This window comes from Nymphalis io, chromosome 4 (genome assembly GCF_905147045.1).
Source record: "Nymphalis io chromosome 4, ilAglIoxx1.1, whole genome shotgun sequence".
NCBI classification, from domain to species: Eukaryota; Metazoa; Arthropoda; class Insecta; order Lepidoptera; family Nymphalidae; genus Nymphalis; species Nymphalis io.
In genome coordinates, this window is record NC_065891.1 from 8622751 (window position 1) to 8641182 (window position 18432).

Consider the following 18432-nt stretch of genomic DNA (forward strand, 5'->3'; position numbering starts at 1 on the left):
TATGTGATATTTGTTATATAAGTTCACATCGAGAAGACTCAATTGTAAATATTTTCGGTTAAATGTATTACTGTATGTTATTGTTTATTGTATAATTGTAGTCAGTTTTGTGGACTAAATAAAAAATAAAGCAAAGTTAACAAAGGTCGGAAAGATTTCGCGTATAACTTAAAGATATCACTAAGAGCAGACTTAATAATATTTCAGTTAGAACATACATATACAACATATATTTTCGGGGGATATTAGTATTTATTGATTTTCGCCACACCCGGATCTAGATAGGGCAACATACAATTGGCCATGAGAAAAAAAAAGTCCCTTAAATCTATTCCGACATACTTTAATGTCTTTCCCTGTTTGTTGTGACTGCAAACGATACCTTCACATATAATGATTGATGAAATGAATGTAGTTTGTTTGAAAATGAGTATTTTCAAACAACCTACTTAACTACCTGTTAAAATATGTCAAAACTATAAAAGGTACGAAAAACTGTCTATGTTATTATCTCGATAATTATTAATATTTTAGAACAAATTTGAATACTATACAAAAGATTATAGTGAGTCAACTTTAAAAGATAGACATTTACTATCACGGACTTTTTTTAGAACTTTTCAAGAAGAACAATTCCGTCATACAAGATTGTTATGTAACTTTAACCGTTTAACCTTAGCACGTAACGGAAGTTCTCAAAAAGAACAAATTTCTCCGTTTTTGCAGCATTTTTCATTGATGCTCCTATTGGTCGTAGCCTGATGTTATACCTTATAGCTTTCCTCGATAAACAGGCTATCCAACACTAAGATAATTTTTCATTTCGAATCGGCTGTTCCTGAGATTAGCTCGTTCAATCAAACAAATATGTTCAGCTTTATCATATTCGTATAGTAGATACAAAAAGTTTTCAATGAGTTAAATAGTTTTATTTGATCTGAATATTTTGGAAAAAAAATTGTGCACTTGGTCATTTACAGCATTAACAACGACGTGGATGATGGGGGCATCATTTTGGGGAGTTACAGCATTTTAGATCGGACGCCATGTATAAAATAAATTGTGGTTCAAGCCATTGAGGTCACTTTTAAATATAAGTATAAAGTCAAATTACAGGGTTCACTGTAAGTTCACTAATGAAAAAAACGCCTTTATATACTTTTTTCTAACCAGAATGGCAATTCATGCTTCTTACTTTAAAATCACAGACTTACATACAACCATTTATCCTTTACCTATAATTACGTGCGAGCAAAGCCACGGGCAATAACTAGTTAAATATATAGTATCGAGAAACAAATTTCAGGTGCAAGAAATTAGTTTTCTAACCCTTTCCCAAAAAATATTTTTTTTTGTCAAAAGAACAATAATACATCAGAGTGTGTTAAGTAAGCTTTTATTTTCTTTTTTGGATAACGTATAAATATAACATAGCTACTATATAATTTTATTTAGCTCAAAGAGTAAATATGGAGATTCGGGCCGGGTTTTCCAACTGTAGCTCTATATTTACTACTGTAACATTTCATTATAGAAACTTATCTATATCTGATGTATCCGAATGGGGTGCAGTAATTGAAAATTGTCATATTTTCATATAATAAAACAAAAAATTTTAGTCCACGCCACATATGAATGAAGATATTATATTAACATTGTGCTATTTATATGACTACCTTGTTGGTCTAGAGACTAGGTTAGCTAAAATATTACTTGAGATAAATACATAAATCATAGATAAGCGTAACATAATAATTTATTTATTTATGTAAAGTACACTTATTAAAGAATATTAAATCATTATGATAAGATAAGTTAATAATATAAACCGTAATATGATCCGATATGCATATCAATAACAAGCTTACATAACTTGCATTAATATAATTTTAGTGCACTAAGTTTTCGAAATTTCATAAATATTAAAAATTAACGAAAACAAAAATAAAAAATACACAGATATATACATACACGTACGTTGAGTACATACATATATAGCCTTTCTGTTTTTTTTTTATAATTTTAATAATTGAGTATATAGAATTATTAATAGATGTGAAATGATAGAATTGACAAAATCTCGCGTTGTATAACATTTAACCCTTTTTTGATGGTACGACGTGCTTCCCAAATCAACTGATTCATTTAATGTCGAGAATGTCACCTGGTAGATAATATTGAACCTTCGAGTAACGTTCTCCTGACCAATCAGCCACGGTGGTCATTCTCGATTGAGAATAGTCAACTTCAGCAGGGCATAATGTAGTGCAAATTAAACTATAGAACTCAATTATAGCTAATTATCAAGACACAGTTTGTTACAATCTACACTAATCTTTGCTATAGCATTATGCTTAAATTCTGCACTTACTTACTATCTTAGCTCGTGTTGGCATTAAACTTAAGTAAACAAATATAAGTTATTTGTCTGATACTATTTGCAATTATCTACGCTATTATAATAAAGTAATACTTTTAACTTTCTGCGCTGATTGCTCATAGCCTTTGTTCGAATCAAAACTACCAATGCATACATTTCTTATACAGTCTGCTACATTCTATGACATCTGAGCAATATCAAGAAATTGATTCCATGCATTGACTGTTCAACCTTACATTTCGTTATTAATCTAATTGAATATACTAGTTCATCGAAATCAAGTATGTTTTTCTTAATAACAATAAAATAAATCTTTTATAAGTCGCGTAACAATAAATTTTATAATGATTATCGTAATTTACAGCATATATTGCAGATCTATCTATGCAAGATACAAGACCTATTTAACATTATTTATTTCTGCACTAGCCACAAAACATAAAATACTAAAACAGGAGATAATAATCTTAAGTTAATTTATTATATATCAATACTGCTAAGCTCATTGTCATTTTCATTTAAATCGTCACTAATCATTAAAACTAAGGCCACGGGTGGTATTTACGACCAAAACAAGATTGACAATGGAATGAATGAAAGAATGGCAATTTTTTTTTTGTGACCGGAGCGTCTTCCACCGGTATTCATTACTGGTAGAAAATTGTTTAATGTCCCTGTTTGGGTATGAGCTTTTCGATTTTCCTATGTGTTTCATACCAATTACCGTTCTTTTAATCCTTTTAAGGTTTCTTAAATACTAATTTTAAGCTTTGTTTCTTGCTGACTTTTTTTTTGTTAAATTTTGTTTTATGATTCGATCTAACTTGGCTTAATCGTTACCAGTTTCTAACTGAGTCGTCTTAGTATTAAAGTCACGTAACATATTTTTTAGGGTAGACAACTAGACACACAATTACAAACGAATAGTGCCTAATTTTGGCCTTTTTCCCTTTGTTCTATTTACAATAGCCTTGATTCCTAATGTTCAGATAGGTTAGGTTATATATACATACTCGTTGTAACTACCATGTATTCACTTTCCGTGACATTTATCGCTCAGAGTATCTGATATGGTTCTATTTAATCCTTTAACCTGTTCGTTTGCTTTATGGATAGACCAAATGCACTTAATATACGTTTTATACTCAAAATTCTTGTAATTTTCTTATATTTAGCACTAGTAAAATATTTAATTTGCCGCGATGGGTATCTCGAAATAACTGGAGTGTTTATAGAATATTTTGACCAATGATAATTATTTTGTATCCGTTACAGCGCGTACAACCACAATTTTTGTGAATACATGAACGATCACCAATAAATATGTATTTATTACCATGTTACATATTGACATGACTCAACTCATTATCTAAAACACGATACATGTATACACCTTTGATTTGTTCGTTTAGCAAAACATTAACCGCTTGCTTGTCAGTTTCCTTGGTAAGCTCAGTCACGGGAGCAAGATTGACAGTGTCACCATAAACCATATACGATCCTAATCTGTATTAAATATTAATACAATATTATTCGTGTAATTCAACGAGCAAACAGTACAAACGTAGCAACTGGCATGTATTATTTAAATTAAAAGCGAGTGAAACCGCGTAGCAAAGCTCGTTATAGAGATACTCTTCTTGAATATCGTAAACAGTAAATATTATTTAATACATAGTAAATTAGCTTATGCCTGTGGCTTCGTCCCTTTATATTTTACTTTGTCCTTATTTTGTATTAAAATTGGAATTTTCATAAACCTAATATTTTTTATACATATACAACTAAACAGGTAAACTTTGCAAATCAATAATTTATGCTTATACAATATATAAATTACCTACTTACCCCTATTTTAATTAATATTATACTTAAACCTTAACCCAGTAAACATAAACATATGTATTATTAACTAAACAAATTAATTAGGAAAAAATTAAAGAAAACAATATTTAGTTATGTCTTTTTTTAAGTTAATTTCGATACAGTATCCCCATACAGATAGGTACCTCTCTGCCACCACCAGCTTGATCCAACGAGTTGACTTTTGTGCACTCAGAACAAAGCAGTTCTGAATGCCCTTTGTGCCCAGTTTCAGACGATTTGTTAAGGAAAACATCGTGAAGGAACGCATGGGTTGTATATTATTCTACCACATGTATATCCCGCATCTAATTGTAGATCAGGGTTGTGAAAGAAGCTGGCAAACCTTGGGGAGCAGACTTTTGTCGCCTATTGGGAAATTTAACATTTTGGCTATAACGATGACGAAACTGACAGACAGACAAATTATTAAAAAATAATTGACAGTGTTCCTTTTTCAGTATTGTTATAAGTATCGGAAAAGATAACAAATATTGTTTTATTAGTAAATAATAATTTTATCTCATGATGGTTTTGAAGTCAATATAAGTCTAGTAGTTGAATTAGTTTCATTTTCATCAAGCTCGCGTTCAAACACTTGGTTTGCGAGCAAGCAAGGGCTTGTTATAGCATTTTTTAAATAAGTGTAATATTCTCAATAATTTATAATTTAAATTATAAATAATTTCATTTGGATTAAAATTTAAATAAGTAATTCTTTTTACAGAATTAAAAAAATCCCAGTAATGGCTACCAAGAAGTTTGCTGGCCCATCACCTTACACGCTGAAGGACACCTACCCTAATGTTGATTACTTGCATACCGAGTAAGTTTTGTTATTGTTTTCGAGATAGTTATGTTAGCCCAAAGCATGAAGACTATAGAAGTGAATGCTTAATCAGCGGAATATTAGCCATTGTGTCATTCCATGCTTTGGGATCGTATGTCCTGGGAAAAGATTTGTTAGAAGGAAAAGAACATTCGACTAGAAAATAAGCCTCTGTTCAGTCGTGTCACTTAGATATAATAAAATATTTTAAAATTCCAATATATTATATCTTTTAAAAAAAATCTGTCTTGCTCCCGTAAACTTGTCTGGCGCAGCCGGTAGGATTGTTTCATATTAATTACAGCCTTCATTCTTAATAATTTTCGTCAAAATCCGTGAATAGTTAGGATTTCGAAGGTCTGTAAGGAACAATCCAGAACCAAATAAATAAGACAGTGAGTGAGGAGTCCACGCGAAGACGATGCTGGCGACCGGTTGGTGAGTAGAACTTTTGACCTTCCTTTGCCTTTTGTTATTTCGAGATAAGACTTCTCCTATTATAACGTTTTTTGGTTTTCTTATATAATTTTATTTAATAATTTGAATTTGTATTGTGTGATTTTGTCTTAATTAAAGCTTAATTAAAATATATAATAAGTAAAAAATCATATAGTTATATTGTTTAAAAATAAATAAATATATTATTAGTTTAAGTTGAAGTGTGTAATAATTAATTTTTTTTATATAAAATCGAAATGGATCATATAACTCTGATTCCTAACTAAATTTTAAAATTAATTCCTCTTTTTGGAGGCGATAAGCGCCAATTAAACTTATTTATAAGAAAATGCGAATATGTAATAAGTAAATTTCAAGGCAGTGATGCACAAAATATATACATTATGCATAGCATCACTGGTCGCTTAGTAGACAAGGCCGCTTCGCTTATCAGCGAGCGCGAGGATATTGTATCATAGGATGAATTTAAAGATTTGTTAATTCAACACTTTGGAGACCCGCGAAGTGAAAAATGTATTGCCATAGAATTAGAAAATTTAAAAATAAATTCAGGAGAAAGTTACCTTGATTTTTGCAATAGAATTTAGTCGGTACGTTCGATTCTTTTATCAAAAGTCAATCAAATATTAAACGAAGATATTAAGCAGAGTAAAATAGTTATTTATAATAATACGTCACTAAATGTATTTTTATACAATTTACCAGAGAATATTGTTAGAATAGTTAGACTAAAATCGCCGACATCATTAGAGAGTGCGTTAAGTATTGTGTTGGAGCAGGTGAACTTTCGCGAACAATACAATCAGCGAAGTAAAGTGTCAAATTCAAAGGTTAATAACTCTTTTAATCAACCAACATATTTTAAGCCTAATAATAATTTTAATTTTTCTAATAAACCGAATTCATCTATGCCGATTTACCCGTCTAACCAACAACACCAATTTAAATTCGGAATACCGCATGTAAACCAAAGACAACATATGCATATGCCTACAGGTTTTAGACCAAATTTATCTCCATATAGGTTCGGAATTGATAAAGGACCACAAATACCACTACCAAGAATTAATCCTCAATACGGACACTGACCTAATCCACCTTTTAATAGTAATAATTATAGACCCCAAACACAATTTGGTTATAGGCCTAACTTACATCAAGACGGAACAGGACAAAATGACGTGTCTATGAGAACCGTAGTACAAAATAAACTGACTCTCCCTATTAATAAGACATATGCATTTGACTACAATTATTATGACAATGAAAACTATTACGATCCTGAACTCTATATTTCAGGAAATGAGCCATATGAACATAACTATAATAAAATAACATATTACAATGAAGGGACAGACGAACATACTATAAAAAAAATTCTAGTGACCTTGATAATGAAAATAAAGTAAAAAAAATTTCAAAAGTAGCCTCAAATCTACTGAATACAAATGCAGATGCTCTTTCCCGTATAAAATTAAATGTGATAGGATCAGACGACAATACTTCTATAGCAGTAAATGTCGATGAAAAGGAAACTCTACTTCAAGACCACAAGACGTAACTAATCAAATTCTAGAATTAACCGGAAGACGTAATACAGATGACTCTAGAACTGTTACTGTAAGTGACTCTGAGGCGACCATATCAGTTTGTTCTGAAGATTTAACTGAAATCGAACCTCAAAACCGAAACACTTCCAATTCTAGCTCTACTACGGAGACAGTCCATTCGAATTTAGAATGTGATACTTCTGGTATTCCAATTTTACATGAAGCTATCGATACTAAACCTAATCAAATATTAGTGTTTTCATGGCTTAAAAACGAACTTCAAGTTAAAGACTTATCAAGACCAAAACAGAAAATAATTGCAGTTTTCTTACCATTAAATAACTTTGAACTAATAAAACAATTTCTTAAAGAATATATCCGCCCCAAAATTAAATACTTTATATATTTCGAACATTTAGATCAAAGGAGAGATTTTGCTAAAACAATAATTTCCTTATTTAAAAAAAGACACCGTAGACATTAAAGAATGTACCGAACGTATAATTTTTGTTAAAAACGAGGCTGAACAAAAAGCAATAGTAATAAAATACCATGAGGGAAAAACTTGTCACCGCGGTATAAAAGAAACGATGACTAGGATTAAACGAAATTATTTTTGCCATAATATGCAGGAAACCATTACGGCATTAGTAAACGCATGTGAACTTTGTCGTAAAATGAAATATGATAGGAGACCTATTAACCCCGTACTTCAATTAACCCAAACACGAAAATGCAAGTAGAATACTTAAAAGACATAACTATAGAAAAGGTAAAACAAATTTTACCAACTAAAAGATTTCTTAGAGGTTTGCTTAACCCATTGGGTTCTATTATAAAATCAATAACTGGTAACTTAGATCACGAAGATGCGCTTCGCTATAATCATTTTATTAATAAATTTAATGGCAAACAAAATTTACTTAATAACAAAATTACACTGGTTTCCAAAATGTTGGACTATTCTATTAATAGTACAGACATTTTATATAACTTAATTAATTCTTTAATCATTAAAGAACGTTTAAAACGCGTAGAATTAATGTTGAAGGACATAGCAACCAAAGAAGAAAATGCAATATATTCCACTTATGTTTTGGGTATGTATAGCATGTTCATTAATAACTTCCGTTCAATATATATAACTCTCGATGAGATGGAAACAGCTTTAGCTTTTAGTAAAATTTCTGTGCTACATCAAGCTATAATTAATACAACTGAATTGTTTTATATATTTACTTCTATAGAAAAATTTCATAGTTTAATAAATCCTGTTACTGAAAGTAATATGATTAAGATAGAACGAACATTGTCTGTTAAAGCGTATGTAAAAGGAAACCAGATAACATTTATTATGGAGGTCCCTCTTACTGATAATAATATTTTTAATTATTATAAAATGTATGCATTACCTTTTTTTTTCAGCTTTTTGCCGTCCACTGCTGGACGAAAGCCTCCCCCATAGAACGCCAACCATCCCGATCTTGGGCAATCCGCATCCATTCCGAACCTGCCACCTTTTTTAAATCATCGGCCCATCTTGTCACAGGGCGTCCTACACTACGCTACCTATTTTGGATCAAGTTAAAAATGAAACTTTTATCATTATTCCCGAATATCCCTTCCTCATGGTGAAAGGTTCAAAATACTTGCCGGTCGCGTCTCCGTGTCAAGAAATTCTCAGCGATAACCAGTACATATGCACTGAACATAATATCGTACCCTACTCAGCGATAACGTGTATGGAACAGTTAATGCAGTTTCACAGTAATCTAACGCAATGTCATCAACGCGTTGTTCTTATAGAAAAAATTAAAGCACAACGTCTTTCTGCTACTTGTTGGATAATATATTCAAGAGATAAGGAAGTAATGTCCTACAAGTGTGGAAATGATATAACAAAACGTCTATGATTGGAACTTATCTCGTACAAATCGATCCTGGCTGTGAGGTCATTCTTGACGATCTCCGGTTATTTTGAGAATAAAAAAGATGACACCCATTATTAACTTACCTGAGATAAAGAATAAAAATATATCTATTCCTGCCGAACCGGTCGATATTAAAGGAATCAATTTGGATGATATAAAACACCTATCTGCGCTTTTCAAAATAAATAGTTTAAGTGAAAGTGAAATAGAATCTGTAATAAAAGTGAATAGTGTCAGTATAGGGACCCTAATTTTATATTTAATATTATTTGTTATGTGTTTAATTTTAATTTTAAAAAGGTTAAAAGATAAATTTTTAAGTAGGGATCGAAACCTTCAGAATCCAGATGTCTCTGATGGTTTCGAACTTAAGGGGGGAGGAGTTATGTTAGCCCAAAGCATGAAGACTATAGAAGTGAATGCTTAATCAGCGGAATGTTAGCCATTGTGTCATTCCACGCTTTGGGATCGTATGTACTGGGAAACGATTTGTTAGAAGGAAAAAGTCACTTAGATATAATAAAATATTTTAAAATTCAAATATATTATATCTTTTTAAAAAAGTCTGTCTTGCTCCCATAAACTTGTCTAGATATAAAGTTAAATATAATTTATTTATTATATTTGTGATATTAACACAGAACATCTGAAATAATAATACGTTTTATAGGGACGATGAACGATTTCTCGTATAAATTATTTCATTAAATTGTATTTTATTGTAATTAAAATGAAAAATAATTCCAACTTCAATATTTTTTACTTATTTAAGTGTATGTTTTTAGATATGTCAATAATGTGGCTGCAAGTGATAAAGCGACAGCAAAACCGGTTGTTGGAGCTATTTTTGGTTTAGGTCGTGCTGGATCAATTCATTTAAGTAGTATAATAAACAATCCTCGTGTTGTCTTGAAATATGTAGTCGATGATCGCCCGGAAAAGTTTAATAATCTTAAAACTTACTGGAAATTGAGCGACGATGTCAAATTTTTAACTTCGAAAGATAAGGATATTGTTTTCAAGGATAAATCGTAAGGAGTTTAAAAATTTTGTAATTTAGTAAATATAAAAATATTTTGAGTATATATTTTTATATTGTTCTTTTTTAGTGTGAATGTGATTTTTATCGGATCACCGACCTATACACATCACGACATTGTGGTGAATTCTATTGCCAACAATAAAGATGTTTTTTGCGAGAAACCCATCGCGGAGGGGATCGAAGATACTAAGAAGTGTTACGAAGCGGCTAAGGCCAAGGGCCGTGTTTTGTTTGCTGCATTCAATCGTCGTTTCGACCCAGCTTACAGATCACTGAAAGACAGGGTTAGACAAGGAGAAATAGGTCATGTTCAAATTCTTAAGGTAACGGCTAGAGATTCACCATTGCCTACGGTTGATTATTTGAAGACTTCAGGTATTTATTTGTTCTAATCATCATATATAAAATAGATATTAAATTAATAATATACTAAATTCTGCATTTCATATTTTACAGGAGGTGTCTTCCACGACTGCTTAGTACATGACTTTGATATGTCCTGCTGGGTGCTCGGGGAGTTACCAGTCCGTGTGCAAGCAACTGCCACAGCTCTCATCCCTGAAGTGAAGGCTATCGATGATTTTGATACAATTGCTTTTCTACTTACATTTCCTTCTGGTGCCATTGCTATTGGTGACAATAGTCGTTACAGCGCCTACGGCTATGACCAGAGATTGGAAGTTTTTGGAAACAAGGGTATTTATTACTTAACAGTTTTTATATTATATTAACAGTAATAATGTTTTGTTTATAATATTTAAAATTGTTTTCACTTTTTACATTCAGGCATGATCAAGGTTGAAAACGAGCGACCGATTCATTCAATTGAGTTATATAAGGAACAAACAGGCGTCACACTCAATCCGATCTACTATTCGTTCCCGTCACGTTACAAAGTTGCTTATAAGCGCGAGCTCGAGCATTTCCTGGACGTTGTGCAATGTAAGAAAATTCAAAATTAAACATATTTATTAATAAAAGGAAGAGTGATGGGCAATCGGGCCTCAGTCGTTCTGGTTACTTCCTTCCATGGACAATGAACCACCAACAATCTATACATTTGTACATATAAATAAAATTTAAGTGTCTGTGTGATTTCAAAATAACTGCCGCTTTTAAAGTTAATATGGCTATCTGCGATTTATCAAAACCAAAACAATAACTTTTGTTTTATTTTTGTCTGTCTGTCTGTTTGTCCAGGCTGATCTCGGAAACAGCTAAATTGAAATAACTAAATTATTATAAGAAGTATTTCGAGGTTTCGTTTAGTCTTTATTTCATCAAAATCGGTTGAGTCATCAAAAGTTATAAAAACATACAAAAATACGTATGTATACGTTGTTATATCTTTACACATATAATGACTTTTCCTGACTAATTCATTAACGCAGAGCCTAAACCACAAGGGTTAGAAACTTGAAATTTTGGCAGTTGATACATTTTATGATGTAAACATCCACTAAAGAAGGATTTTTGGATATTCCACTCCTAAAGGGTTAAAATAAGGGATGAATGATTGTATGGAAACCCGTCATTTGTAAAGTTAGAAGACATGAAATTTCATATACAAGCTTCAAGGTTATAAGTAAATAAATATGTTTAAGTGTTTTTGAAAATTTACGTTCTAAGAGGGTAAAATAGAGGAATTGCTTGAAATTTACTATTTATGTTTCTTGATTGAATTGATATACATATAATTCAAGGTTTTCAGAAATTCCACCCAAGTGGGTGGCAATTTTTTTTTTTAAATTGTTAAAACAATATTATGCACGCACATATTCGCTTAAAAAACTTCATTCACATACCTCTGGGTGCAAATAACGAAATGCAAAATACACAATTTTTTAATATTTAAACGAACTTCAATATGAGAGTGAAGTTTGTATAAAGAAGAGGTGTTCCATTATTGCCATGTGCACCACTTAATTGATAGTCTCGAAGTTTTACCTCAACATGACCCTCAATTCCTACAGATTTATTTTAGGATGTGCTCGAGGAGAGGTAGTTTTATTCCAAAAATACCATCATGAGAATATGTCATTTGAATTTGAATGTATATAGTTCCCTCTTAAAGTGTGCTTCCCCATGACAATGGGGACAAAGCTATGTATAACTATATTGATTTCTTCAAGATGGAGTTCCACAAGATGTGACCAGTTGGCAGACTCTAGCAATAAGTAAGATCGCAACGGCAGCTGAGGAGAGCGCTCGTACCGGCAAGACAATCGAAATTGACTGGAGAGACGATAATATTCCAGCCGTATACTCATAAAACTTCTGATTGACATGGTATAGTGTCTATACCATGTCAATCAGAAGTTTAAAATTTTAATGAGATTATTGTGTACCGTAATTTTAATAAAATAATATAAATAGTATCGATTGCGTTTACCATTAATAAATATTTCATGTCATTATACGTATATATTTTGTTCGTAAAAACATTATTATAAAAAATAATATACCTACTTTGTTAAAGAAATACAACGATAACACAAAATTACTTATATTACTTATAAGACCAAATTTAATTAAGACTAAGAAAATAATACAGTAACAGTAACAGCCTGTTAATGTCCCACTGCTGGGCTAAGGCCTCCTCTCCCTTTTGAGGAGATGGTTTGGAGCTTATTCCAGCACGCTGCTCCAATGCGGGTTGGTAGAATACACATGTGGCAGAATTTCAATGAAATTAGACACATGCAGGTTTCTTCATGATGTTTTCCTTCACCGTCAAGCACGAGATGAATTATAAACACAAATTAAGCATATGAAAATTCAGTGGTGCTTGCCCGGGTTTGAACCCACGATCATCGGTTAAGATTCACGCGTTCTTACCACTAGGCCATCTCGGCTTAAGAAAATAATAATAATAATACTAATTATTTTGCTATGTACTATGTAATGTTATATTCAATTAAAAAATAGCAACAATAATTAGCACATTTAATCCCTACACTTCCACAACTAAAATAAACAATATGACCTAAGCTTTATCTTAGGTAGGTTTATATAAATCGTATAAACAAGTGATTTATATACTATACATAGAAATAAATGAAATTGCAGTGTGGGTCTGTGATTTTAAAATTATACCCTTTTTCACGGTAGTATATCTATTTGCAAGTTACCAAAGCAGAACCACTTGGCTATTTTTTTTGTTTGTTAGCCTGTTTGTCTGGCGGTACTCTTAAATACGGGTAAAAATATATAAAAATATTTCTTTACCACTATTTTTGGATTGTAAGTAGATATTGATAACAATTAAAAACGTTTTTTATCCTATTCCCAGACGTTGTTTTGCTTTCGTTTATATTTTTAGGATAAGGATTTATTATAATTTCATGTTTTCAATAAAAAAAAAACTTTAAAACCACAGCTAGCAATTAATATATAGAATAAATAATAGACATGTCATTGAGTTGGAAACATCTCGTGTCGTGTGATATTTGACCCTCTTTTGTTTCTAAGTCTACTTGATTAATTTAGTGTAACTAAACATTAAGAAGACAATTTTATTTTTTGTATACGCACTTAGGCGGTCTGGTCTGGTGGGGACTAGGTGAGTCGGAGCGTTTTTTTAATGAGTATGATGACAAACTGCATTTGACAAACTTATTTGGTCTCAATGTACAGGCCAATCTTCATAGTCTGTAGAGAGGACCTCTTAATGTCCAATCTTTGAATACTCAACTTGGTAGACAATATCGGACCATTCGATTATGTTCTTTTGTCCAATCGGCCATCGTGGCTGTTCTCAAGGGTAGCTGCTAAATGCGTGGTACATATTGTAATTGTAAATATAAGTGCACTACTAAAATGCAATCGGATGGCAAATTCAATACGACTAGAATGTGTTCAGGTGTAGAACCAATGGCTTCAAGTGCTCTCTGATAACTCCAGGCTGACTCTGTGAATTTCTCTACAGAAATTACCTATAACTTTTTTTGAGCCACCCGTGGCTTGAACCCAAGACCTCGAGATCTGTAGCCTCATGAACTAGCGACTTGACAAACAATGTAGTCTAAAGATCTTTGGATACATTTTCTACCTATAATTTTCATGATAAAGAACTGGTTTATCTGTTTAAATATAAGCTGCTCGTATGTGTTCTTATCACTATTCAGGAAAGTAGGTTATTTCCATCGAAAAATGTGTTCTATATATATCATACTATTACAATGTTCAAGCTGTTAAGCAGGAAACAAACTCTAAGCTCTTCCGATATTAGTTTCTATTGCGAACTTTGTCACGCACCTGTTGGATTAAGATAATTTGGCACTTCTTTGAATAGGTAGACATACAATCTAGATATCCTGATTATAATATTATAAATGTAATCAAAGTAAGTTTGTTTGTTACTCTTAAACCCCTAAATGAACTTTATGCATACAAGTTGTCAGGGATACAGAAAAGAACATAGGTAACCTTTTTTACTACTTTTTTTTGTGTGTGGAAATCGCAATGCAGTGGAAACCTTCAAAAGGTACCCGCCTCATTTGGGAGGGGGGGAGTGCGAACTGGGCTGTGTGGGGTTCTTACCCACTGAAATGATGGCCGCCCTCGGCACGGACTGAAGATGGGGTGGGGGGGGGGTTGGCAAGACGACGCCGACGTCGTCTCCGCCGAGCAGAATCGACCCTTTTCCGTTCCCTCTCCGCCGTCTCCTTCTGGACCATGATGGTCTCGCTGAAGGAGACTACGGCCCTTCGCGCCGATTCCCTGCGGAGCATCGCTGACACAATTGCGACGAGGGAGAGGACATAGATAACTAAATCTAACCTCATTTAGGAAATTTTAGGAAATTAGTTTAATATATATTTTCAAAAAGCGAGTTGTATAGATAATATTTGTAGTATATATGGTATCTTTTGTAGTATATATTGAGTTCGGATATATTACTTTTGCTGGTTATTGGTTAACATGCTTAAAAATTAAAAGTTTAGAGAAATACAATTATTTTAATGCATGGAAACTAAAATAAAAAAAATCATGAAGCTGTATATGTATTCTTAAGTGTTATGCCTATAATTTAAGAAATAATTATTATGAAAGTGTAGCAAAAACTTCGTTATTGTTATCTGTACATATAATTGTAACAGGCCCATGTCTATACATTAAAGATATTTAAAAAAAATTGTCTTTATTAGATAAACAGAGCCAAAACAACAGTTTTCAGAATTTCGTCTATCTGTATCACGCAAAAACTACCGATAGAATTGAATGCAGTTTTCACCGATGTTGTGCTAGAGGTCTCCAGATGCTCCATTTTATCGCAGGGAAATATCTTATTCTGATCGTTTTAATAAATTAATATGGGAGCTTTATTAATACAACAGAAGCCAAAATAACAGTTTTTTTTAAAAAAACTGTCTGTCTTTCTGGATGTCAAGATATTAGTTTTTTTCAAATATCTTTAACGTACAGACATCACATCGTTACAATTTTATTATAAGTATAGATATTTTTAATTTACAAACATGAAATGTTTTCAGTTTTGTTATATGTGTCGGATAAGATAACAAATATTTATTAAGAAAAAAATATACTATGTCATGGTGGTTTTAAATACTATATAAGCTTATTACTTAAAACAGTTTCATTTTCGTCAAGCTCGTGTACAAACACTCTTGTTTTACGAACAAGCAAGGGCTTGAAATAGTATTTTTTTAAATAACGGTAATTCTTAATATTTTATAACTTAAATTATAAATAATTTCATTCAATTAAAATTTAAATAAGTAATTCTTTTTGAAACTATGTAAAAACATTTTTTTAATATACAAAATTAAAATAAAAAATAAATAAAATACACATTCTTTTTACAGAATTAAAAAAATCCCAGTAATGGCTACCAAGAAGTTTGCTGGTCCATCACCTTACACGCTGAAGGATACCTACCCTGATGTTGATTACTTGCATACCGAGTAAGTTTTGTTATTGTTTTCGAGATATAAAGTTAAATATAATTTATTTATCAAATAATAATACGTTTAATACGGACGATGAACGATTTCTCGTATAAATTATTTCATTAAATTGTATTTTATTGTAATTAAAATGAAAAATAATTACAACTTCAATATTTTTTACTTATTTAAGTGTATGTTTTTAGATATGTCAATAATGTGGCTGCAAGTGACAAAGCGGCAGCAAAACCGGTTGTTGGAGCTATTTTTGGTTTAGGTCGTGCTGGATCAATTCATTTAAGTAGTATAATAAACAATCCTCGTGTTGTCTTGAAATATGTAGTCGATGATCGCCCGGAAAAGTTTAATAATCTTAAAACTTACTGGAAATTGAGCGACGATGTCAAATTTTTAACTTCGAAAGATAAGGATATTGTTTTCAAGGATAAATCGTAAGGAGTTTAAAAATTTTGTAATTTAGTAAATATAAAAATATTTTGAGTATATATTTTTATATTGTTCTTTTTTAGTGTGAATGTGATTTTTATCGGATCACCGACCTATACACATAACGACATTGTGGTGAATTCTATTGCCAACAATAAAGATGTTTTTTGCGAGAAACCCATCGCGGAGGGGATCGAAGATACTAAGAAGTGTTACGAAGCGGCTAAGGCTAAGGGCCGTGTTTTGTTTGCTGCATTCAATCGTCGTTTCGACCCAGCTTACAGATCACTGAAAGACAGGGTTAGACAAGGAGAAATAGGTCATGTTCAAATTCTCAAGGTAACGGCTAGAGATTCACCATTGCCTACGGTTGATTATTTGAAGACTTCAGGTAATTGTTCTAAACATCATATATAAAATAGATATTAAATTAATAATATACTAAATTCTGCATCTCATATTTTACAGGAGGTGTCTTCCACGACTGCTTAGTACATGACTTTGATATGTCCTGCTGGGTGCTCGGGGAGCTACCAATCCGTGTGCAAGCAACTGCCACAGCTCTAATCCCTGAAGTGAAGGCTATCGATGATTTTGATACAATTGCTTTTCTACTTACATTTCCTTCTGGTGCCATTGCTATTGGTGACAATAGTCGTTACAGCGCCTACGGCTATGACCAGAGATTGGAAGTTTTCGGAAACAAGGGTATTTATTACTTAACAGTTTTTATAATATATTAACAGTAATTATGTTTTGTTTATAATATTTAAAATTGTCTTCACTTTTTACATTCAGGCATGATCAAGGTTGAAAACGAGCGACCGATTCATTCGACTGAGTTATATAAGGAACAAACAGGCGTCACACTCAATCCGATCTACTATTCGTTCCCCTCACGTTACAAAGTTGCTTATAAGCGCGAGCTCGAGCATTTCCTGGATGTTGTGCAATGTAAGAAAATTAAAATTAAACATATTTATTAATAAAAGGAAGAGTGATGGGCAATAGGGCCTCAGTCGTTCTGGCTACTTCCTTCCATGGACAAAGAGAAATGAACCACCAACTTAATTTTTAATAAATCAATCAAATAATTTTCCATTCAAGTAGGGTTATTGAATCATCTTTTATTGAATTAAATTACTACCAAACGTTCGGAATTTAGATTCTACAGAGAAGAATCGGCAAGAAACTCACGTGTACTACACACGCTGTGCTATCTCGTACTTGAATTTATTTATTGTTTATGTTAATAGCTTATAACTAGATTGATTTCTCTAGATGGAGTTCCGCAAGATGTTACCAGTTGGCAGACTCTAGCAGTGAGTAAGATCGCAACGGCAGCTGAGAAGAGCGCTCGTACCGGCAAGACAATCGAAATTGACTGGAGTGACGATAACATTCCAGCCGTATACTCATAATGCTGAGAACTTTATAAGTAAACATTTAAACAGTCTACATGTTGAGTTAGCCTATAAGTTAGAACACCATGTTAATCATAAGTTTAAAATTTAATTGTCATATAATGTCTTCGATGTATACAATTGTCTTACTTAGAAAATAAAATTAAAGTAAACATCATCGATTGCGTTTATTTTGAGAAATATAACATTTTATATATTAATAATATTCATATAAAAATTATAATTAAATTAATATCAATAATAATATATTTCTTAAAGAACTATGACACCGATAACATAACTTAGTATTTTTATAAAATTATATCGGGGTACTTTTATTTATAAAGAATCGATCCAAGCATAAGGTAACAATTCTTTCTTTTGGAATTTGGGTCCAGGTAAAAGATTTTTTCCGGCCCTCATACGCGGGTGAAATTAAACATGAATACTTGCTTTTACCCCTGACGTGGAACATTCCGCTCCAATACATTCACTTTGAACACAAGGGAAACTTCAGGAGGATAATCGGGTTTAGCAACATATATCTGCTTTAGCGGCTGCCGCAATGAGATAAATGATGAGGTAGTATAATTTTATCCACACATTTAAACTCCTGAAC

At 32.0% G+C, this 18432-nt stretch overlaps 1 protein-coding gene across 6 annotated transcripts; it reads left to right on the forward strand.

Annotated features, from left to right (window-relative positions):
• The first annotated feature begins 4773 nt into the window (after nt 1-4773).
• On the forward strand, nt 4774-17860 carry LOC126768198 (uncharacterized oxidoreductase YrbE-like). 6 transcript variants are annotated; one of them, XM_050486163.1, is made up of 7 exons: nt 4774-4889; nt 4971-5069; nt 9798-10043; nt 16494-16801; nt 16879-17118; nt 17209-17364; nt 17692-17860. In XM_050486163.1, exons 2-7 carry the CDS (start codon nt 4990-4992, stop codon nt 17829-17831), a joined length of 1170 nt encoding a protein of 389 aa, XP_050342120.1. In that variant the 5' UTR covers nt 4774-4889; nt 4971-4989; the 3' UTR covers nt 17832-17860. The 6 variants fall into 6 exon arrangements, with proteins under 6 accessions (XP_050342120.1, XP_050342121.1, XP_050342119.1 ...); XM_050486164.1 differs by lacking the exon at nt 9798-10043 and adding an exon at nt 16170-16415; XM_050486162.1 differs by lacking the exons at nt 16494-16801; nt 16879-17118 and adding exons at nt 10122-10429; nt 10511-10750 and having other exon boundaries at nt 4775-4889.
• Nucleotides 17861-18432: the final 572 nt, after the last annotated feature.

Excerpts from the sequence above, each read along its gene's own strand:
- LOC126768198 (XM_050486163.1), top strand. The coding sequence starts at position 4,990 with ATGGCTACCAAGAAGTTTGCTGGCCCATCACCTTACACGCTGAAGGAC. Across the intron at positions 10,044-16,493 it reads ATTGTTTTCAAGGATAAATC|TGTGAATGTGATTTTTATCG; the intron begins GTAAGGAGTTTA and ends GTTCTTTTTTAG. Across the intron at positions 17,365-17,691 it reads TTTCCTGGATGTTGTGCAAT|ATGGAGTTCCGCAAGATGTT; the intron begins GTAAGAAAATTA and ends TGATTTCTCTAG.